The sequence below is a fragment of the Oncorhynchus tshawytscha genome, unplaced genomic scaffold (genome assembly GCF_018296145.1).
Source record: "Oncorhynchus tshawytscha isolate Ot180627B unplaced genomic scaffold, Otsh_v2.0 Un_contig_1928_pilon_pilon, whole genome shotgun sequence".
Taxonomy (NCBI): domain Eukaryota; kingdom Metazoa; phylum Chordata; class Actinopteri; order Salmoniformes; family Salmonidae; genus Oncorhynchus; species Oncorhynchus tshawytscha.
Genome location: NW_024609554.1, coordinates 33,354 through 56,083, shown reverse-complemented (window position 1 = coordinate 56,083; position 22,730 = coordinate 33,354). Strand labels below are relative to the sequence as shown.

Sequence of the window (22,730 nt, the reverse complement as noted above, 5' to 3'; positions counted from 1 at the left end):
TGAACTTTGCGACCTTTTGCCACATTTCAGGCTTCAAACATAAAGATATAAAACTGTATTTTTTTGTGAAGAATCAACAACAAGTGGGACACAATCATGAAGTGGAACGACATTCATTGGATATTTCAAACTTTTTTAACAAATCAAAAACTGAAAAATTGGGCGTGCAAAATTATTCAGCCCCTTTACTTTCAGTGCAGCAAACTCTCTCCAGAAGTTCAGTGAGGATCTCTGAATGATCCAATGTTGACCTAAATGACTAATGATGATAAATACAATCCACCTGTGTGTAATCAAGTCTCCGTATAAATGCACCTGCACTGTGATAGTCTCAGAGGTCCGTTAAAAGCGCATCATGAAGAACAAGGAACACACCAGGCAGGTCCGAGATACTGTTGTGAAGAAGTTTAAAGCCGGATTTGGATACAAAAAGATTTCCCAAGCTTTAAACATCCCAAGGAGCACTGTGCAAGCGATAATATTGAAATGGGAGTATCAGACCACTGCAAATCTACCAAGACCTGGCCATCCCTCTAAAAACTTTCAGCTCATACAAGGAGAAGACTGATCAGAGATGCAGCCAAGAGGCCCATGATCACTCTGGATGAACTGCAGAGATCTACAGCTGAGGTGGGAGACTCTGTCCATAGGACAACAATCAGTTGTATATTGCACACATCTGGCCTTTATGGAAGAGTGGCAAGAAGAAAGCCATTTCTTAAAGATATCCATAAAAAGTGTCGTTTAAAGTTTGCCACAAGCCACCTGGGAGACACACCAAACATGTGGAAGAAGGTGCTCTGGTCAGATGAAACCAAAATTGAACTTTTTGGCAACAATGCAAAACGTTATGTTTGGCGTAAAAGCAACACAGCTCATCACCCTGAACACACCATCCCCACTGTCAAACATGGTGGTCACAGCATCATGGTTTGGGCCTGCTTTTCTTCAGCAGGGACAGGGAAGATGGTTAAAATTGATGGGAAGATGGATGGAGCCAAATACAGGACCATTCTGGAAGAAAACCTGATGGAGTCTGCAAAAGACCTGAGACTGGGACGGAGAGTTGTCTTCCAACAAGACAATGATCCAAAACATAAAGCAAAATCTACAATGGAATGGTTCAAAAATAAACATATCCAGGTGTTAGAATGGCCAAGTCAAAGTCCAGACCTGAATCCAATCGAGAATCTGTGGAAAGAACTGAAAACTGCTGTTCACAAATGCTCTCCATCCAACCTCACTGAGCTCGAGCTGTTTTGCAAGGAAGAATGGGAAAAATTTCAGTCTCTCGATGTGCAAAACTGATAGAGACATACCCCAAGCGACATACAGCTTTAATCGCTGCAAAAGGTGGCGCTACAAAGTATTAACTTAAGGGGGCTGAATAATTTTGCACGCCCAATTTTTCAGTTTTTGATTTGTTAAAAAGTTTGAAACGACTACAATAAGGGTTAGAAATTAACACCGCATGAACTAAGAGCTCCGCACAAGTAGTTTCCAATTCTAATCTTACCTCCACTCCAAGTTCAAACTCATTTAGCTTTAGTAAGAAAAAGTCATGGCGGCTACAAAAGGCGACACTACAGGTGACATTTTTACCCGGACTCGAGTATTAGCGACGGAAAAAACCTCCGAGAAGAAGCTAGCTTCAGAAAAAAATAGCGCCATTAGCCAGGATCAAGAGAACCCGCTCCCCCACGAGGCACAACGAATGCCAACCTCGCACTCTGTCGAAGACATCGTTTCTGAGTTGAGATCCCAACGTACAGAACTAAACACTAAATTAGATGCCATTAACTCTCAGCTCAGTGCAATAGGGGGCAAGGTGACAATTCTGGAAAACGCTTTGCCTGACATCAACAACAAGATAACCATAAACGCGGGGGCCTGGACGAGGCAGAGGGGCGAATCCTATCCATGGAAAACTTATTGACAGATGCCATGGAAACAATAGCATATGCTAAAAGAAAATCGAGCATCTGGAAGAGAAAACAGAGGACCTGGAAAACAGGGGGCGAAGGAATAATTGTGTTCTACTCAATCTGGACGAAAAAGAAGAGGGAAACATGCCACTGATCCGCTACCTGCAAGACTAACTTCCCGAGTGGCTCCACATGTCCACCGACAGGCCCATAGAACTCGAGAGAGCTCACCGAGCACTGAGGCCCCCACCAGCAGCCAGACAACCACGAGCCCAATCACCATACGTTTCCTGAGATTCACCGACAAGGAACGAGTCCTACAGGCGGCGAAAAACACCACCATCACAGTGGGAAACGCCAAACTCACTTTACACCAGGACCTGTCAGCTGGAATAAGCCGAAAGCGTCCAGAGAATTTGACGAAGTGAAGAAATACTCCATTGACCGAGGCATCTTCAGGGGAATCAAATACCCAAACGAGCTCAGGATTCTTCACCAAGGAGCCTTGCGACACTTCAAAACTCCCGAAGAGGCAAAACGTTTTTTGAAAGACAATCCTGGCCAATGAGAAACAGACCAATGACTAAATGCGATTAATGCCATTACTAAAGGAGGTAAGACGACATATAGCCGATATTCAGAGACCCAGCCCCTAAATGTCATTATAGCCGTCCAATTTATATTTATTTTCCTTTAACTGAGAGGGATGGGCTGTATAGCCTAACCTAGGCCTACTAATGTTTCAGCCTACTTTCATTTCCGTTTTTTTTGTTGCTATTATTACTTGGGGTTCCCTAGGTCCCTTGGGGGAGGTATATGTAGGCTGGGCTATTGATTTTTTTTGTCTCCCCTCTTTTACTGTGGTCTGGACGAGGGCAACTGTGTTATTTACTCAATGCGGGGTGGAGAGGATGAGGCATTTCTTTGGTGGGGAGAGGGAGACGTTGTGCGTTGCTAACTGTTCCCTGTTTTTGTTTTATTCGGAACACAGAATTGAGACTGAGCGGTGGGGTAATAGATCCAACGGGATGTGTCGAGTTGTTTGGGAACTCGGCTGGGGTGTTCAGAGATTATTATTTTATGTACACCATTTACTTTCCTTTTATGTGAACGCAGCTGTAATTACTATCCACTTTTACCCAGCGATGACTTGCACTAAAGTTCGATTACTGCTTGATGACGATGACTAGTACCTTAAATCTATTGACATGGAACTGCCATGGTCTAGGGCATGCAATAAAACGAAAAAGATACTATGTGCTCTAAAAAGGAAAAAGCAGACATCGCGCTATTACAAGAGACACACCTCTGTGATGCTGAACATGCCAAACTCCGCAGAGCTTGGGTGGGACAGGTGTATTTCTCATCTTTCAAATCAAACAGTAGAGGCAGAGCCATACTTATCCATAAAAATGTTCCATTCATAATTGACAAAAACATATCTGATCCGGAGGGGAGATTTATTTTGATAACTGGGTCACTATATGGTCAACCAATTACTATATTAAACATATACGCCCCTAACACAGATACTCCTGCCTTCATGTCAAAAATTATAACCCTGTTCAATGAGCATTGTGTCTCCTTTGGCGTGGTGGCCGGAGATTTTAATTGTACCCTTAACCCAACCCTAGACAAATCATCTCAAGTCCCCACCACAAATCCTAGATCTGCAAAGATGTTGAACTCTCTTACTAAAGAGATGGGACTGATAGATATCTGAGCTATTATATCATCTGGACTATACATACTACTCTAATGTCCATAACACCTACTCCCGTATAGATTACATTTTTATCCCAAAGAGTTTCATAAATTCAGCCACTTGTACAATCGGACCCATAGCACTTTCAGATCACGCCTTTGTCCACCTCCGCTTTGACCTCTGCAAAAACATCCCGAGGTCAAAGAGCTGGAAATTCAACACCTCCATGCTATCAAACGAAGCGTTCCATACACTGGTAACTACATGGATAGACAACTACACACAAGACAATAAAGATTCTCCTGTTTCTCCGGCCACAGTGTGGGACACTGCTAAAGGCACACTAAGAGGTCATCTAATTGCATATGCTTCCTCTAAGAAAAAAGCAATGGAAGCACACAGGCTAGATCTTGAGAGGGAGCTGGAATGCTGTGAAAAATACATAAACAATCCCCAGACAGCACCTCTGGAGTCATCTTAAAGCAGCCAAAGCCAAACTGAATTTGGACTACACTCGGGAGATTAAAAAAAAGTTTTCTTTACTAAACAGAAATACCATGAGTATAGCAATAGGCCCAGTAGATTGCTTGCTTACCAATTAAAAAAGGAGCAGTCAGAGCGTACAATCATGGCTATCCGAACAGCAGAGGACGAGGTCACATATGACCCAAAAAAGATCAATTTAACTTTTCATGATTTTTACTGCAAACTATATACCTCTGAGAGAAAACACACGGAGGCAGAACTCCACTCTTTCCTAGAGGGAATCTCGCTACCTAAACTATCAGAGACCGACCAAAAAGATCTCAACTCCCCCTTCATTCCTGAGGAGATCCTGGAGGCAATTACCTCCATGCCACCTAATAAGTCCCCAGGCCCAGATGGATTCCCCAGAGAGTTCTACAAAGCTTTTTGGCCCCAGCTCCGCCCTATCTTCATGCCAATGCTGGAGGATTTTTGCAAAAACGGAGTTCTCCTGGACTCAATGCACACAGCTCGCATTACAGTGTTGCTAAAAAAGGACAAGGACCCCCTATCCTGCTCGTCCTTCCGGCCCATAAGCTTGTTGGATTGACTATAAAATAATTACCAAATTGCTCGCCAAAAGACTAAACACTCTTCTTCCCAAAATAATAAAAGCGGACCAAACTGGATTTATTAGAGACAGATACTCTTCTGATAACATTCGCCGTCTTTTTGATATTATTGATCAAGTAAACGCACAGAAGACCCCTGTCCTGCTGGCTTCACTGGATGCTGAGAAGGCGTTTGACAGGATGGAGTGGAGCTTTCTGTTTTCAGTCTTAGAAAAGTTCAATGGGCCCAAATTTTATTAAATGGATCAAATCACTATACTCTCATCCAAATGCCATGGTGACTACTAATGGACTGAACTCTGACAGATTCCCTCTGGAACGGGGCACAAGACAAGGGTGCTCGCTGTCCCTGCTGCTCTACTTGTTGGGGGCGGAGCCTCTGCCAGAGCTGATAAGGAGCAATTCAAGTATTATGGGTGTTTCTGCAGGCGGCCTGCAGCACAAGATTTCGCTTTACGCGGATGATGTCTTGCTCTACATATCCAACCCTGAGAAATCCCTCCCTCTCATTTTAGACACAATTGCTCAGTATGGCAAGTTTTCAGGTTATAAGATCAATTTTAACAAATCCACTGTCTGCCCTCTCAATATTACACTCACCAGCTCTATGAAGACACTGTGTCCTTTCCAATGGAAAACACAGGGGTTTCAATACCTCGGGATCTTCATAACACCAGATCTGAATAGCCTTTTTAAGGAAAATTATCTTCCACTCCTGGATCGAATCAAGAACGATCTCCAAACCGGGATCTCCCTCCCAATTAGCTTAGTAGGAAGAATTAATGTAATCCGTATGAACGTCCTCCCTAGACTGAACTACTTATTTCAGATGCTCCCATGCTATCTCCCAGTTTCCTTCTTCAAAACAACTAACCAAAGCATCACCAAATTTATATGGGGCAATAAAAAACCTAGGATCAAGTTTTCCACTCTATCGAAACCTGAATCTAAGGGTGGTCTTACCCTTCCCTCCCTTCAATTGTACTACTGGTCTGCCCAAATCCGCAACATGCTAACATGGACACATCACAAACAGACAAGAGTCAACGTGGATTCAGATAGAAGCCCAATCCTGTGGTTCATTGCCCTTAAGCTCAATTATATTCATTAATAACTTTAGTGAAGTGGGCAACATAGCCAAAACCTTTGTGATTTACAGCAGCCTACTAGCGTGGAGGGACTGTAAGAAATACCTGGGCATTTCCTCCCAAATATGTTCTCACTCGCCTATAGTAGGCAACCCAGACTTGCCAAAAGCCCTGAGGGATGCCAACTTTAATCTTTGGCATACTCTAGGAATCAGGACCTTTTCAGACCTATTTCATCAGAAAACCACTACACTGAAATCCTTTCAAGAGCTCTGCAGTGAATTCGATGTACCAAGATCCCATTTTTTTAAAATATCTTCAAATTAGACATGTAATTTCCTCATTTACCTCCAAGACGAGGTTAGAACTCAGTTGAATGAAGTTGAAACCCTTCTTGTCACAGCACAATCCATTAAAGGCAAAATATCTTACATCTATAGACTCCTTTCTGAGAAAGGAAGCTCCTCCTTTACTCCTTTGAAAATAATCTGGGAAAAGGACCTTGGTCTGACTATCAGTGATGAGTTATGGGCGGAGGTTTGCGACAGGGTATACTGCTCCTCCACCAGTGTAAAAATGAAAGAATCTAATTACAAATTTTTGTACAAATTTTATTATACTCCTTTGAGACTCCATAGAATGAAAACAGATATGTCTCCTAACTGTAAAAGATGTACCTCTGAAAGTGGATCCTATATGCATGTATTTTGGAGCTGTAGAGAGATTGCCAGATTCTGTCAATCTGTACATACTGCTGCACAGAAAATACTAGAGGTACAGTTTGATATGACCCTGTGTATCTATCTTCTTAATGCCCAGCAGGACTTTGTTCTTGATCCTGACAGAGAAAATTTGCTCATGACTATTACATACTTTGCTAAGAAATGTATTCTTCTATTGTGGGCCTCTAATACCCCTCCTACATTTAAAATGTGGATTGACCAGATTGTTGACTTTCTTCCTCTTGAAAAGCTCACTTATGACCTCCACAAGAGACAGCCCAAGTTTGATAGACTCTGGTCTCCACTATTCAACTATATTTCAAACTGGACAGAGTGAACGGGGTGACTAGGGAAATGCGCAGATACATGTTGTGTAAGGTACTGTAAAACCTAAAAACGAATTATTGGCCCGTCGTCTCAGCGAATGCTTGAAATAGCTGATAAGAACCTTGATAGTGCTGCTGCAAGTGTTATGTTTTTTTGTGTGTTTTTATTTTAATTTAGTTTTTGAGTACGTGTGCGTGTGTATATATGTATATATGTATATATGTATGTATGTATGTATGTATGTATGTATGTATGGAAAATAAATATGATTAAGAAAAATAAATGTTTTATTTGACTTTATCATTCATTTTAATTATGTATGTGTTTTTCAAATGTATTATAAATTTTTTTTGACTTTTTTCATTTTTTGTGTTTTTTCAAATGTAATAATTGCCTGTCACATCTGTGAATGTGGAATGTGTTTTGTTGGTTGATTGAAAAACAAGAAAACTTAATAAAACTTTAAATTGAAAAAAAACACCAGAAATTAACACCAGCCACCAGTTCCCAGCCACCAGTTACCCAGCCACCAGTTACCCGCCACCAGTTACCCGCCACCAGTTACCCGCCACCCAGTTTACCCGCCACCAGTTACCCGCCACCAGTTACCCACCAGTTACCAGCCACCAGTTACCAGCCACCAGTTACCAGCCACCAGTTACCAGCCACCAGTTACCAGTCACCAGTCAAATGGTGCTAGATTCTGGCATTGGCTGGTAGAATGTGTATTCTTACAGGCCACATTGGCGGGTGGTCACACAGAGCATTTGGGAACAGTTAAATATGTTTTATCAAAGCCCACATGTAAAAAAAAAACATTAAAAAAATAAATAAATATATATTTGAGTGTGAATGTGTGTGTGTCATCTCAATACCACCATGCAGAAAGCAGGGTAACAGTGTTTTCTGTGATGTATCTAACCCTAACCCTTTAAGAGAGAATCTCAATACCACCATGCTGAAAGCGTAATGATTATATAAGGATATGCTATAGACTGTGTGGTGTATTGTGGATATGTTATAGACTGTGTGGTATATTGTGTTCATAGTGGATATATTATAGACTGTGTGGTGTATTGTGGATATATTATAGACTGTGTGGTGTATTGTGGATATATTATAGACTGTGATACCACCATGTGTATTGTGGATATATTATAGACTGTGTGGTGTATTGTGGATATGTTATAGACTGTGGTGTATTGTGGATATATTATAGACTGTGTGGTGTATTGTGTTCATAGTGGATATGTTATAGACTGTGTGGTGTATTGTGGATATATTATAGACTGTGTGGTGTATTGTGGATATATTATAGACTGTGTGGTGTATTGTGTTCATAGTGGATATATTATAGACTGTGTGGTGTATTGTGTTCATAGTGGATATATTATAGACTGTGTGGTGTATTGTGTTCATAGTGGATATATTATAGACTGTGGTGTATTGTGTTCATAGTGGATATATTATAGACTGTGTGGTGTATTGTGGATATATTATAGACTGTGTGGTGTATTGTGTTCATAGTGGATATATTATAGACTGTGTGGTGTATTGTGTTCATAGTGGATATGTTATAGACTGTGTGGTGTATTGTGGATATATTATAGACTGTGGTGTATTGTGTTCATAGTGGATATATTATAGACTGTGTGGTGTATTGTGTTCATAGTGGATATGTTATAGACTGGTGTATTGTGGATATATTATAGACTGTGTGGTGTATTGTGTTCATAGTGGATATGTTATACTATGAGGTGTATTGTGTTCATAGTGGATATGTTATAGACTGTGGTGTATTGTGTTCATAGTGGATATGTTATACTATGAGGTGTATTGTGTTCATAGTGGATATGTTATACTATGAGGTGTATTGTGTTCATAGTGGATATGTTATACTATGAGGTGTGTTGTAGCTGTTTGCAGGCAGAATGTTTCAGTGGTTCTAGTCTGGTACTGAAACTCTCCTCCTGGACTCTCAGCTTCTCTGTGAATTCAGCCTGTACCAACACAAGAGGAAAGCCATTGATAATAGTTTGGATAATTACTCATTATTTACCACGAGTGTTTCAACGCTGTCATCCAAAAGACCATTGTATTCCCCCTGGCTCCGTGTATTCCCCCCTGGCTCCGTGTATTCCCCCTGGCTCCGTGTATTCCCCCTGGCTCCGTGTATTCCCCCTGGCTCCGTGTATTCCCCCTGGCTCCGTGTATTCCCCCTGGCTCCGTGTATTCCCCCTGGCTCCGTGTATTCCCCCTGGCTCCGTGTATTCCCCCTGGCTCCGTGTATTCCCCCTGGCTCCGTGTATTCCCCCTGGCTCCGTGTATTCCCCCTGGCTCCGTGTATTCCCCCTGGCTCCGTGTACTGGCTCCGTGTATTCCCCTGGCTCCGTGTATTCCCCCTGGCTCCGTGTATCCCTGAGCGTGCCGGTCAGCGTGTCGGTCGGTCGGTCAGTCAGTCAGTGTCAGTATACAACATAGTCAGTCAGTCAGTGTGTCAGTATACAACATAGTCAGTCAGTATACAACATAGTCAGTCAGTATACAACATAGTCAGTCAGTATACAACATAGTCAGTCAGTATACAACATTCAGTCAGTCAGTATACAACATAGTCAGTCAGTATACAACAGTCAGTCAGTCAGTGTGTCAGTATACAACATAGACAGTCAGTATACAACATAGTCAGTCAGTCAGTGTGTCAGTATACAACATAGTCAGTCAGTCAGTCAGTATACAACATAGTCAGTGTGTCAGTATACAACATAGTCAGTCAGTCAGTCAGTCAGTATACAACATAGACAGTCAGTGTGTCAGTATACAACATAGACAGTCAGTAAGTATGTCAGTCAGTGTGTCATCAGTGTGTCAGTCAGTGTGTCAGTCAGTGTGTCAGTCAGTGTGTCAGTCAGTGTGTCAGTATACAACATAGACAGTCAGTCAGTATGTCAGTAAGTATGCCAGTCAGTGTGTCAGTCAGTGTGTCAGTCAGTGTGTCAGTCAGTGTGTCAGTATACAACATAGACAGTCAGTAAGTATGCCAGTCAGTGTGTCAGTCAGTGTGTCAGTCAGTGTGTCAGTCAGTGTGTCAGTCAGTGTGTCAGTCAGTGTGTCAGTCAGTGTGTCAGTCAGTGTGTCAGTCAGTGTGTCAGTCAGTGTGTCAGTATACAACATAGACAGTCAGTCAGTATGTCAGTAAGTATGCCAGTCAGTGTGTCAGTCAGTGTGTCAGTCAGTGTGTCAGTCAGTGTGTCAGTCAGTGTGTCAGTATACAACATAGACAGTCAGTCAGTATGCCAGTCAGTGTGTCAGTCAGTGTGTCAGTCAGTGTGTCAGTCAGTGTGTCAGTCAGTGTGTCAGTCAGTGTGTCAGTCAGTGTGTCAGTATACAACATAGACAGTCAGTCAGTATGTCAGTCAGTGTGTCAGTCAGTGTGTCAGTCAGTGTGTCAGTCAGTGTGTCAGTCAGTGTGTCAGTCAGTGTGTCAGTCAGTGTGTCAGTCAGTGTGTCAGTCAGTGTGTCAGTATACAACATAGACAGTCAGTCAGTAAGTATGCCAGTCAGTATGCCAGTAAGTATGCCAGTCAGTATGTCAGTCAGTGTGTCAGTCAGTCAGTATACAACATAGTCAGTCAGTATGCCAGTGTGTCAGTCAGTCAGTATGCCAGTCAGTATGTCAGTCAGTATACAACATAGACAGTCAGTCAGCATGTCAGTATGTCAGTCAGTATACAACATAGACAGTCAGTATGTCAGTATACAACATAGACAGTCAGTCAGCATGTCAGTCAGTCAGTATACAACATAGACAGTCAGTCAGTATGTCAGTCAGTATACAACATAGACAGTCAGTCAGTATGTCAGTCAGTATACAACATAGACAGTCAGTCAGTATGTCAGTCAGTCAGTATGTCATACAAACATAGACAGTCAGTCAGTATGTCAGTCAGTATACAACATAGACAGTCAGTCAGTATGTCAGTCAGTATACAACATAGACAGTCAGTCAGTATGTCAGTCAGTATACAACATAGACAGTCAGTCAGTATGTCAGTCAGTATACAACATAGACAGTCAGTCAGTATGTCAGTCAGTATACAACATAGACAGTCAGTCAGTATGTCAGTCAGTATACAACATAGACAGTCAGTCAGTATGTCAGTATACAACATAGACAGTCAGTCAGTATGTCAGTCAGTATACAACATAGACAGTCAGTCAGTATGTCAGTCAGTATACAACATAGACAGTCAGTCAGTATGTCAGTCAGTATACAACATAGACAGTCAGTCAGTATGTCAGTCAGTATACAACATAGACAGTCAGTCAGTATGTCAGTCAGTATACAACATAGACAGTCAGTCAGTATGTCAGTCAGTATACAACATAGACAGTCAGTCAGTATGTCAGTCAGTATACAACATAGACAGTCAGTCAGTATGTCAGTCAGTATACAACATAGACAGTCAGTCAGTATGTCAGTCAGTATACAACATAGACAGTCAGTCAGTATGTCAGTATACAACATAGACAGTCAGTAGTATGCCAACATAGACAGTCAGTCAGTATGTCAGTCAGTATACAACATCAGACAGTCAGTCAGTATGTGTCAGTCAGTATACAACATAGACAGTCAGTCAGTATGTCAGTCAGTATGCAGTCAGTGTGTCAGTCAGTGTGTCAGTCAGTCAGTCAGTGTGTCATGTCAGTCAGTATACAACATAGACAGTCAGTCAGTATGTCAGTCAGTATACAACATAGACAGTCAGTCAGTATGTCAGTCAGTATACAACATAGACAGTCAGTCAGTATGTCAGTCAGTATGCAGTCAGTGTCAGTCAGTATGTCAGTCAGTGTGTCATCAGTGTGTCACAGTGTGTCAGTCAGTCAGTATGTCAGTCAGTATACAACATAGACAGTCAGTCAGTATGTCAGTCAGTGTGTCAGTCAGTGTGTCAGTCAGTGTGTCAGTCAGTGTGTCAGTCAGTGTGTCAGTCAGTGTGTCAGTCAGTGTCAGTCAGTATACAACATAGACAGTCAGTCAGTATGTCAGTCAGTGTGTCAGTCAGTGTGTCAGTCAGTGTGTCAGTCAGTGTGTCAGTCAGTGTGTCAACATAGACAGTCAGTCAGTATGTCAGTCAGTGTGTCAGTATACAACATAGACAGTCAGTCAGTATGTCAGTAAGTATGCAGTATACAACATAGACAGTCAGTCAGTAGTCAGTGTGTCAGTCAGTATACAACATAGACAGTCAGTCAGTATGCAGTCAGTCATGTCAGTCAGTATATACAACAGTCAGACAGTCAGTCAGTATGTCAGTATGTCAGTCAGTATACAACATAGACAGTCAGTCAGTATGTCAGTCAGTATACAACATAGACAGTCAGTCAGTATGTCAGTCAGTATACAACATAGACAGTCAGTCAGTATGTCAGTCAGTATACAACATAGACAGTCAGTCAGTATGTCAGTATGTCAGTCAGTATGTCAACATAGACAGTCAGTCAGTATGTCAGTCATATACAACATAGACAGTCAGTCAGTATGTCAGTCAGTATACAACATAGACAGTCAGTCAGTATGTCAGTCAGTATACAACATAGACAGTCAGTCAGTATGTCAGTCAGTATACAACATAGACAGTCAGTCAGTATGTCAGTCAGTATACAACATAGACAGTCAGTCAGTATGTCAGTCAGTATACAACATAGACAGTCAGTCAGTATGTCAGTATGACAGTCAGTCAGTCAGTATACAACATAGACAGTCAGTCAGTATGTCAGTCAGTATACAACATAGACAGTCAGTCAGTATGTCAGTCAGTATACAACATAGACAGTCAGTCAGTATGTCAGTCAGTATACAACATAGACAGTCAGTCAGTATGTCAGTCAGTATACAACATAGACAGTCAGTCAGTATGTCAGTCAGTATACAACATAGACAGTCAGTCAGTATGTCAGTCAGTATACAACATAGACAGTCAGTCAGTATGTCAGTCAGTATACAACATAGACAGTCAGTCAGTATGCCAGTGGGTGGGTCGGTCGGTCACAATAATCAAATTCAACTGTACGAAACACCAGAATACATGAAGGTTGTTTATTTCAATAAAAACTACACAACAAAAGCTTTAAAGGATTCAGATTCATCATGAAATCCTACCTGTAGGGTTCCCAGCATCTCTTTGGTCATGTCTCCCAGCACGTCTTTGACATCCTGAACGTTGTATCCTTCCAACCCTGTAGCCTTGTTCTCCTGCTCCTGCTCCAGAGCTGTTTCACCTGGTACCTCTCCATCCTCCTCCTGGCTGGTCCTCTGTCCCTGGGTCAACAGAACCCCACCTATCAGACAGGCTGGTCCTCTGTGTCAACAGAACACCACCTATCAGACAGGCTGGTCCTCTGTGTCAACAGAACACCACCTATCAGACAGGCTGGTCCTCTGTGTCAACAGAACACCACCTATCAGACAGGCTGGTCCTCTGTGTCAACAGAACACCACCTATCAGACAGGCTGGTCCTCTGTGTCAACAGAACACCACCTATCAGACAGGCTGGTCCTCTGTGTCAACAGAACACCACCTATCAGACAGGCTGGTCCTCTGTGTCAACAGAACACCACCTATCAGACAGGCTGGTCCTCTGTGTCAACAGAACACCACCTATCAGACAGGCTGGTCCTCTGTCCCTGTCAACAGAACACCACCTATCAGACAGGCTGGTCCTCTGTCCCTGGGTCAACAGAACACCACCTATCAGACAGGCTGGTCCTCTGTCCCTGGGTCAACAGAACACCACCTATCAGACAGGCTGGTCCTCTGTCCCTGGGTCAACAGAACACCACCTATCAGACAGGCTGGTCCTCTGTCCCTGGGTCAACAGAACACCACCTATCAGACAGGCTGGTCCTCTGTCCCTGGGTCAACAGAACACCACCTATCAGACAGGCTGGTCCTCTGTCCCTGGGTCAACAGAACACCACCTATCAGACAGGCTGGTCCTCTGTCCCTGGGTCAACAGAACACCACCTATCAGACAGGCTGGTCCTCTGTCCCTGTCAACAGAACACCACCTATCAGACAGGCTGGTCCTCTGTCCCTGTCAACAGAACACCACCTATCAGACAGGCTGGCTGGTCCCTGGGTCAACAGAACACCACCTATCAGACAGGCTGGTCCTCTGTGTCAACAGAACACCACCTATCAGACAGGCTGGTCCTCTGTGTCAACAGAACACCACCTATCAGACAGGCTGGTCCTCTGTCCCTGGGCTCAACAGAACACCACCTATCAGACAGGCTGGTCCTCTGTGTCAACAGAACACCACCTATCAGACAGGCTGGTCCTCTGTCCCTGTGTCAACAGAACACCACCTATCAGACAGGCTGGTCCTCTGTCCCTGGGTCAACAGACACCACCTATCAGACAGGCTGGTCCTCTGTCCCTGGGTCAACAGAACACCACCTATCAGACAGGCTGGTCCTCTGTCCCTGGGTCAACAGAACACCACCTATCAGACAGGCTGGTCCTCTGTCCCTGGGTCAACAGAACACCACCTATCAGACAGGCTGGTCAGACAGGCTGGTCCTCTGTCCCTGGGTCAACAGAACACCACCTATCAGACAGGCTGGTCCTCTGTCCCTGGGTCAACAGAACCCCACCTATCAGACAGGCTGGTCCTCTGTCCCTGGGTCAACAGAACACCACCTATCAGACAGGCTGGTCCTCTGTCCCTGGGTCAACAGAACACCACCTATCAGACAGGCTGGTCCTCTGTCCCTGGGTCAACAGAACACCACCTATCAGACAGGCTGGTCCTCTGTCCCTGGGTCAACAGAACACCACCTATCAGACAGGCTGGTCCTCTGTCCCTGGGTCAACAGAACACCACCTATCAGACAGGCTGGTCCTCTGTCCCTGGGTCAACAGAACACCACCTATCAGGTCCTCTGTCCCTGGGTCAACACCACCTATCAGACAGGCTGGTCCTCTGTCCCTGGGTCAACAGAACCTCCTACCATTACATTCTGTTGCTACAGTTCAAATCAGACAGGCTGTCCTCTGTCCCTTCAACAGAATCTCCACCTTACATTCTGTTGCTACATGTTCAAATCAACCTTATCATTTACAGGCTGGTACCTCTGTCCCTGTCAACAGAACACCACCTATCAGACAGGCTGGTCCTCTGTCCCTGGGTCAACAGAACACCCACCTATCAGACAGGCTGGTCCTCTGTCCCTGGGTCAACAGAACCCACCTATCAGACAGGCTGGTCCTCTGTCCCTGGGTAACAGAACCCCACCTATCAGACAGGCTGGTCCTCTGTCCCTGGGTCAACAGAACCCCACCTATCAGACAGGCTGGTCCTCTGTCCCTGGGTCAACAGAACCCCACCTATCAGACAGGCTGGTCCTCTGTCTATGGGTCAATACAGAACCCCACCCATCAGACAGGCTGGTCCTCTGTCCCTGGGTCAGCAGAACCCCACCTAACTCAGACAGGCTGGTCCTCTGTCCCTGGGTCAATATCAGTACATTCTGTTGCTACATGTTCAAATCAACTGTTATGGTATTTAACTACAATCTCCTACCATTACATTCTGTTGCTACATGTTCAAATCAACCGTTATGGTATTTAACTACAATCTCCTACCATTACATTCTGTTGCTACATGTTCAAATCAACCGTTATGGTATTTAACTACAATCTCCTACCATTACATTCTGTTGCTACATGTTCAAATCAACCGTTATGGTATTTAACTACAATCTCCTACCCTTACATTCTGTTGCTACATGTTCAAATCAACATGTTATGGTATGTACAGTAGTAGTGGTAACAGTGATCAGTCATAAAGTCAAGCTTCAGTTCTCAGTGAAGAGGTCTTCAACAGTGTGACAGCACCCACCTGTGGTCTTATGGACCTCTTCCTGCTGTTCAATAGCAGAATCACTGACTTGGAATAGGAGTTTTGGAATAGGAGTGACACTAACTCCTGCTAATACACAATAATACAATATGTACTATTTATTAATCTACTTGTCTTTTTCCAGATAGTACAAGAAAATATAAAAACATCAGCTGTGAGCAGTAACCTAAGCAGAGCCCATGGTAAAGTCAATTATAGTACCTCTTCCTGCTGTTCAACAGGAGTAATGAGGTAGTCATCAGTAGTCCTACAGTACAGTACCTCTTCCTGCTGTTCAACAGGAGTCATGTAATGAGGTAGTCATCAGTAGTCCTACAGTACAGTACCTCTTTCTGCTGTTCAACAGGAGTCATGTAATGAGGTAGTCTTCAGTAGTCCTACAATACAGTATAGTACCTCTTCCTGCTGTTCAACAGGAGTCATGTAATGAGGTAGTCATCAGTAGTCCTACAGTACAGTACCTCTTTCTGCTGTTCAACAGGAGTCATGTAATGAGGTAGTCTTCAGTGTCCTACAATACAGTATAGTACCTCTTCCTGCTGTTCAACAGGAGTCATGTAATGAGGTAGTCTTCAGTAGTCCTACAATACAGTATAGTACCTCTTCCTGCTGTTCAACAGGAGTAATGAGGTTGTCATCAGTAGTCCCACAGTACCTCTTCCTGCTGTTCAACAGGAGACATGTAATGAGGTAGTCCTACAGTACAGTACAGTACCTCTTCCTGCTGTTCAACAGGAGTCATGTAATGGAGGTAGTCATCAGTATTCATGCCTTCTTCCAACGGGGCTACAAAGTCTGCTGAGCTGATCACCTCTATGGTCCTCTGGAATACAGTTAGTCAGGAAACAGAGGTTGTAGTCTCACCCATGATCTTACAGTAGAATATGTTGGATGTTTGCCTTCACATTTGTGAATATATTAAGAAAATGATCATATTAACTGGTAACAGACCTTGTAAAGATATCAATGGGAAATCAAACAGACTCATTCATTATAGCTCCAAACTGTCAGGGATTAATCACTATACTACAGCTCGATCTGGAAATGATGAGTAGTTTATTATGTCACATCCTGGAACGTTGCAGCTCCTAGAAAAGAGCTCTGGTTGAAAATCAAAATCAATTTAATGGGCACTGATAATGTTAATTTATAGACTCCATACATGCTGTGATAATGAGATCTAATGTTATTATAGACTCCATACATGCTGTGATAATGAGATCTAATGTTATTATAGACTCCATACATGCTGTGATAATGAGATCTAATGTTATTATAGGCTCCATACATGCTGTGATAATGAGATCTAATGTTATTATAGGCTACATACATGCTGTGATAATGAGATCTAATGTTATTATAGACTCCATACATGCTGATAATGATAATGAGACTCTAATGTTATAATATAATGACTCCATACATGCTGTGATAATGAGATCTAATGTTATTATAGACTCCATACATGCTGTGATAATGAGATCTAATGTTATTATAGACTCCATACATGCTGTGATAATGAGATCTAATGTTATTATAGACTCCATACATGCTGTGATAATGAGATCTAATGTTATTATAGACTCCATACATGCTGTGATAATGAGATCTAATGTTATTATAGACTCCATACATGCTGTGATAATGAGATCTAATGTTATTATAGACTCCATACATGCTGTGATAATGAGATCTAATGTTATTATAGACTCCATACATGCTGTGATAATGAGATCTAATGTTATTATAGACTCCATACATGCTGTGATAATGAGATCTAATGTTATTATAGACTCCATACATGCTGTGATAATGAGATCTAATGTTATTATAGACCATACATGCTGTGATAATGAGATCTAATGTTATTATAGACTCCATACATGCTGTGATAATGAGATCTAATGTTATTATCTAATGTTATTATAGGCTCCATACATGCTGTGATAATGAGATCTAATGTTATTATAGACTCCATACATGCTGTGATAATGAGATCTAATGTTATTATAGGCTCCATACATGCTGTGATAATGAGATCTAATGTTATTATAGACTCCATACATGCTGTGATAATGAGATCTAGATCTAGACAGAGAGGACAGACAAATTATCTCCTGATGGTGAGTTAGACAGAGATGACAGATAAATGGTTAGGGACAATGACAGGAAAGGACTCTCTTTATGGTCACTGCCCTTCCAAGTTACTCACTAGCTTCCTTAAGTAAACCTCAACATACATACGGACACAATGACGCAGGCAGTCTCACCTTCTTCCCAAGGAGCAGCTCCTCTCTAGGTTGGCTGAAGAGAAACTCATAGAGTTGGTAGTTCTGAAAGAGACTATAGTAAAACAGGTGAACCAAGATAAGTAACCAACAGACCAGAACTTCAACATCCCCTATGAGGGTCACTGCTCTGAATGGATTATCACCAGGTAAGTAAGGACAGTGTTCATGTGATATTAATCATGTAGGCCTTACTAAAAAGGATAATAGAGAAGAGTCTTGCTACCTGCACTTCAGGTAGTCAGTGATGGACATGGCCTGCTCAGCATCAAACAGTGAGTCAACCTCTGGAGAAGGAGACTGGCGCGTTCCTGATATCATCTTGGCAAACTCATTCAGGTTATCAACAAACGGCATCTGCTTCTCTGGGACATTGAGGACAGATATGAATACAGATATTAGCCACAGCCAGTCCATATTGAGGTTAGCCATAAGAATCTGACTGGACGTTCATTACTTCTCTCTCTGAGGCAGGAACGGTGCCATGCCAAGATCGGGACAGCAAGGAGCGTGAGATGTGTCTCGGAAAACATACCTTAATCCAAGGATGGGAGATGGCGCTGTATTCCTAATTATCCCAACTGACAAATCGAGAAGAAATACTGCTAGTTTTTAATGAAACTGCCATTTGTCAGCATGCTAGGCTAGCTAATGCTAAAGCAACCCATTAGATTCGACAACACTTTCGTTAGATACTCACCACAACGCATTGCATTTTAATGGAATTCAATGGGCATTGTATATAGCATTAGCTAGCCTAGCATGCTGACGAAATGGCAGTTTCATAAAAAAACTAGCAGTATTTCAATCTTCTCAATTTTTCAGTTGGGATAATTAGGAATACAGCGCCATCTCCCATTCATGGATTGAGGTAGGTTGTCCGAGCCATATCTCGCGAGCACCACTCAGCTAGAGAGAGAAGTATTACACGTCTGGTTGGATTCTTATGGCTACATTGATGAATTCCACAACAAACACAGTCCCTAATGAAGGTCCTGATGATTAGGTGGTGAACACACCGTCCCTAATGAAGGTCTTGATGATTAGGTGGTGAACACACCGTCCCTAATGAAGGTCTTGATGATTAGGTGGTGAACACACAGTCCCTAATAAAGGGCAAAATGAGTAGAATTTCATGAAATGAGTTATAAATTGCTCAGTCTTCTCTCCATGACTCTGTTCCATGGCAAAATGAGTAGAATTGCAGGAAACTTGCTTTCAAACGGCAACATTATCTCAAATTGTGAAGTTTGAGGAAATTAACTCTATTTTCTTCGCTCTGCTGTCATGAAGGGGGCAACTTAGAAATTCTCGCAGGGTGGGGTGGGACCCCAAATAAATGTTACTTAGGGCCCACAAAAAGGCTGTCTGCATGTGTGGGTATAGATGTCGATATGCAGGCCTGCGAGGCACTGTGGCCGGTCATGATGAGTTCAGATTTTGTGGCCCACACCCCAATTTTGTGGCCCACACCCCAAGTTTCTCCATCCCTGGTTGGGGCACACTCGTGGTAACAAATCAAAATTATAGGTTGCGGCCTCCCGGGTGGCGCAGTGGCTAAGGGCGCTGTACTGCAGCACCAGCTGTGCCACCAGAGACTCTGGGTTCGCGCCCAGGCTCTGTCGTAACCGGCCACGACCGGGAGGTCCGTGGGGCGACGCACAATTGGCCTAGCGTCGTTCGGGTTAGGGAGGGCTTGGCCGGTAGGGATATCCCTGTCTCATCGCGCACCAGCGACTCCTGTGGCGGGCCGGGTGCAGTGGTTGCCAGGTGCACGGTGTTTCTTTGGTGCGGCTGGCTTCCGGGTTGGATGCGCGCTGTGTTAAGAAGCAGTGCGGCTTGGTTTGGATTGTGTATCAGAGGACACATGACTTTCAACCTTCGTCTCTCCCAAGCCCATACGGGAGTTGTAGCGATGAGACAAGATACTGCTAATTGGATACCACGAAATTGGTAAAATAAAAAAATAATAGGTTGCACAGTAAATTACTCATCTCATACTTTATTCTATACTATTCTACATATCTCATTAACTTAATGTTTACATATCTTGCATTTCTCATCTCATATGTACATATTTCTCATCTCATATGTACATATGAGATGAGAAATGCAAGATATCTTAGTCCGTTCCGCTCTGACATCACTTGTCCTTTACTTAGATGTGTGTGTATTGGGTTTATGTTGTGTAATTTGTTAGATATTACTGCACTGTCGGAGCTAGAAGCACAAGTGTTTCGCTACACCCGCAATAACATCTGCTAATTTTATAAATTTTTTATTTTACCTTTATTTAAATAGGCAAGTCAGTTAAGAACAAATTCTTATTTTCAATGACGGCCTCGGAACAGTGGGTTAACTGCCTTGTTCAGGGGCAGAATGACAGATTTGTACCTTGTCAGCTCGGGGATTCGATCTGTGACCGATAAAATTTGATTTGATACTGTCTGTTACCTATAAATCCTATGACTTACCACTGATATTGTCCAGTAACAATTGCAGTAGAGCCATGATGAATGAGATCTGTTGACAGGTGTAGTTCATCTCCCTGGTCCACCAGAAGCCAGAGACAAAGTAGTCCAACAGGGAAGCCTCCTTCAGACACGTCTGGTAGTTCTTCAAACCAAGTATTTCTTCAAACTGGCTGTTGTAAAACAAAAGGTTGACAGACATGAACCACTTCCAAATAAACTGGCCAGTAGGCCTATATATCCTTGTTACTTACAATTGCACTTGTTCCACTGTCAAATCCAACAGCGTGTTGATTTGTTCATGGGAAATAAGTTTCCATTGAGGGTTGGCTTTTTCAGCATCATTTTCCTGTATTAATTGGATTCAGAACACAAGTTGAGTTTGGTTAGCTCTAGCTATGATAACAGTTTGTCAAATAATAACCAGACAAATGATGTAGTAAATATTTCAAATAATATAAAATATTAATAGGGTTTTAACATATCTTCCTACTTTGGACGCAACGTCATTTCTATCGTTTGTATTTTTATCCGCTGACTTGTTGCTTTGTTTCACTTTTGCAGACATGTTTTAGTCACCGGCGTTACCACGGCAACATGTCCACAGTGGACGGGCGGTGAGCTTCCGGTCCGGGTGATGAGCTTCCGGGCGGTGAGCTTCCGGTCCGGGTGATGAGCTTCCGGGCGGTGAGCTTCTGGGCAGTCTAGTCTATCGAGATGGATAAAGCTGATTCTAGAATCGCAGTGTTGTCAACTTAGCGAGTATTCAGACCCCTCTAGCGACAAATAAAAATAAATTAAAAAACGAACCGCCAATAGCTACTTTCCATACTGAGGAGTCGGCAACACTGTGTTAGATCTGTCTAGTCAACCTGTAACCAGTGCTGTCCGGAGCGCCGTACTGGTACTTCTCATTTTGGCAGAATAGCATACCGTCTCCTCTATAAAACAAAGGCAATGAAAGGACAGTATCAAGACAGGCAGAAGCTGCTTCTCCAATAGAAAACCAGTTGACACGGTGTCTGGCTGAACTCATGGGTAGAGACATGTCTTCGGGTTAACGGTTGTCTCGCACCGAACTGCGCAAGCCGTCAACTCAAATGCATTTGTTTTTGATGAAAATGAAAACGTAATTTCTCTCTTTCACTTGGTTGGAGTAATAACATGTTCAGCTACTTAAGACACTAGCTTAAATCTATATTGTGCTTTTAGATTTCGAGAAAAATTATCAAACAAGAATGAAGGCGGGATCTGCAATGAAGAGTGGACATTCATTTCCTGATTCAGCTTCGTACAAATGTATTTGCTTTAGGGTTGCATTCCAAACACTTAAACGACACCCCCTGTCCGCTCAGCCCTCAAATTAAGTGGACGCTTCTGATAACGTTTCATGACGTCTGACGAGTATACACTTGCAGGGCGAAGGAGGCAGGAATGATTTTTAAATGGACCGGACATTCCCGGAAAGGTGTCACTCGTTCGTTCCGCGACGATTGTGCTTTCTAACCAAACAAAAACATCATGACTTTTATGAGACGTGTTCGTGCATTACGGACAATGCAATCGCCATCACACTGCCCCATCAAATCTAATTTTATAAGTCACATGCGCCGAATACAACCTTACAGTGAAATGCTTACTTACGAGCCTCTAGCCAACAACGTAGTTTAAAATTATTATTTGGGGGGGGTTATGCTCTGACTTCCACTGTCAACTGTGGAACCTTATATAGACAGGTGTGTGCCTTTCCAAATCATGACCAATCAATTGAATTTACCAGTTGGACTCCAATCAAGTTGTAGAAACATCTCAAGGGTGATCAATGGAAACAGGATGCACCTGAGCTCAATTTTGAGTCTCGTAGTCAAAGGTCTGAATACTAATGTAAATAAGGTATTTATGTGTTAATTTTTTATAAATTTGTTTTCGATTTGTCATCATGGGGTATAGTGTAGATTGATGAGAAAAAAAATAATTGTATCAATTTTAGAATAAGGCTGTAACGTAACAAAATGTAGAAACGGGTCTGAATACTTTCCGAATGCACCGTATAATAATACTTCCTACATGCAACTCCCTTAAACATGTAACATTTACTTTTACTCAACTAATAGCTTTGCAATGTCGCGCGTCAAGCGCAGCATTTTGCCACCGGCAGCACCCATTGGGTATTCGT

At 42.8% G+C, this 22,730-nt stretch overlaps 1 protein-coding gene and 1 long non-coding RNA gene across 4 annotated transcripts; one reads left to right on the top strand and one right to left on the bottom strand.

Moving 5' to 3' along the window:
• Positions 1-8,057: 8,057 nt before the first annotated feature.
• Positions 8,058-8,814, top strand: LOC121845136. Its single transcript, XR_006082388.1, has 3 exons — positions 8,058-8,130; positions 8,622-8,732; positions 8,770-8,814. It is a non-coding gene; the product is annotated as an uncharacterized LOC121845136 (long non-coding RNA).
• Positions 8,428-22,236, bottom strand: LOC121838638 (ciliary-associated calcium-binding coiled-coil protein 1-like). 3 transcript variants are annotated; one of them, XM_042315879.1, is made up of 8 exons: positions 22,199-22,236; positions 20,809-20,903; positions 20,558-20,727; positions 18,310-18,448; positions 18,066-18,138; positions 16,511-16,618; positions 13,031-13,189; positions 8,428-8,864 (listed from the first exon to the last, which is right to left on the bottom strand). In XM_042315879.1, exons 3-8 carry the CDS (start codon positions 20,625-20,627, stop codon positions 8,763-8,765), a joined length of 651 nt encoding a protein of 216 aa, XP_042171813.1. In that variant the 5' UTR covers positions 20,628-20,727; positions 20,809-20,903; positions 22,199-22,236; the 3' UTR covers positions 8,428-8,762. The 3 variants fall into 3 exon arrangements, with proteins under 3 accessions (XP_042171813.1, XP_042171811.1, XP_042171812.1); XM_042315877.1 differs by lacking the exon at positions 22,199-22,236 and adding an exon at positions 21,048-22,146 and having other exon boundaries at positions 8,430-8,864; XM_042315878.1 differs by lacking the exons at positions 8,428-8,864; positions 13,031-13,189; positions 22,199-22,236 and adding exons at positions 15,922-16,256; positions 21,048-22,148 and having other exon boundaries at positions 16,396-16,618.
• Between the last annotated feature and the right edge of the window lie 494 nt (positions 22,237-22,730).

What these genes read in the sequence shown, in the direction of transcription:
- LOC121838638 (XM_042315877.1), bottom strand. Translation starts at nt 21,122, where the DNA reads ATGTCTGCAAAAGTGAAACAAAGCAACAAGTCAGCGGATAAAAATACA. An exon ending in GTTACTGGACAATATCAGTG is followed by an intron (nt 18,449 to 20,557) that starts GTAAGTCATAGG and finishes TCAATGTCCCAG; the next exon opens with AGAAGCAGATGCCGTTTGTT. An exon ending in AGCTGCTCCTTGGGAAGAAG is followed by an intron (nt 16,619 to 18,065) that starts GTGAGACTGCCT and finishes ACTGTATTCCAG; the next exon opens with AGGACCATAGAGGTGATCAG.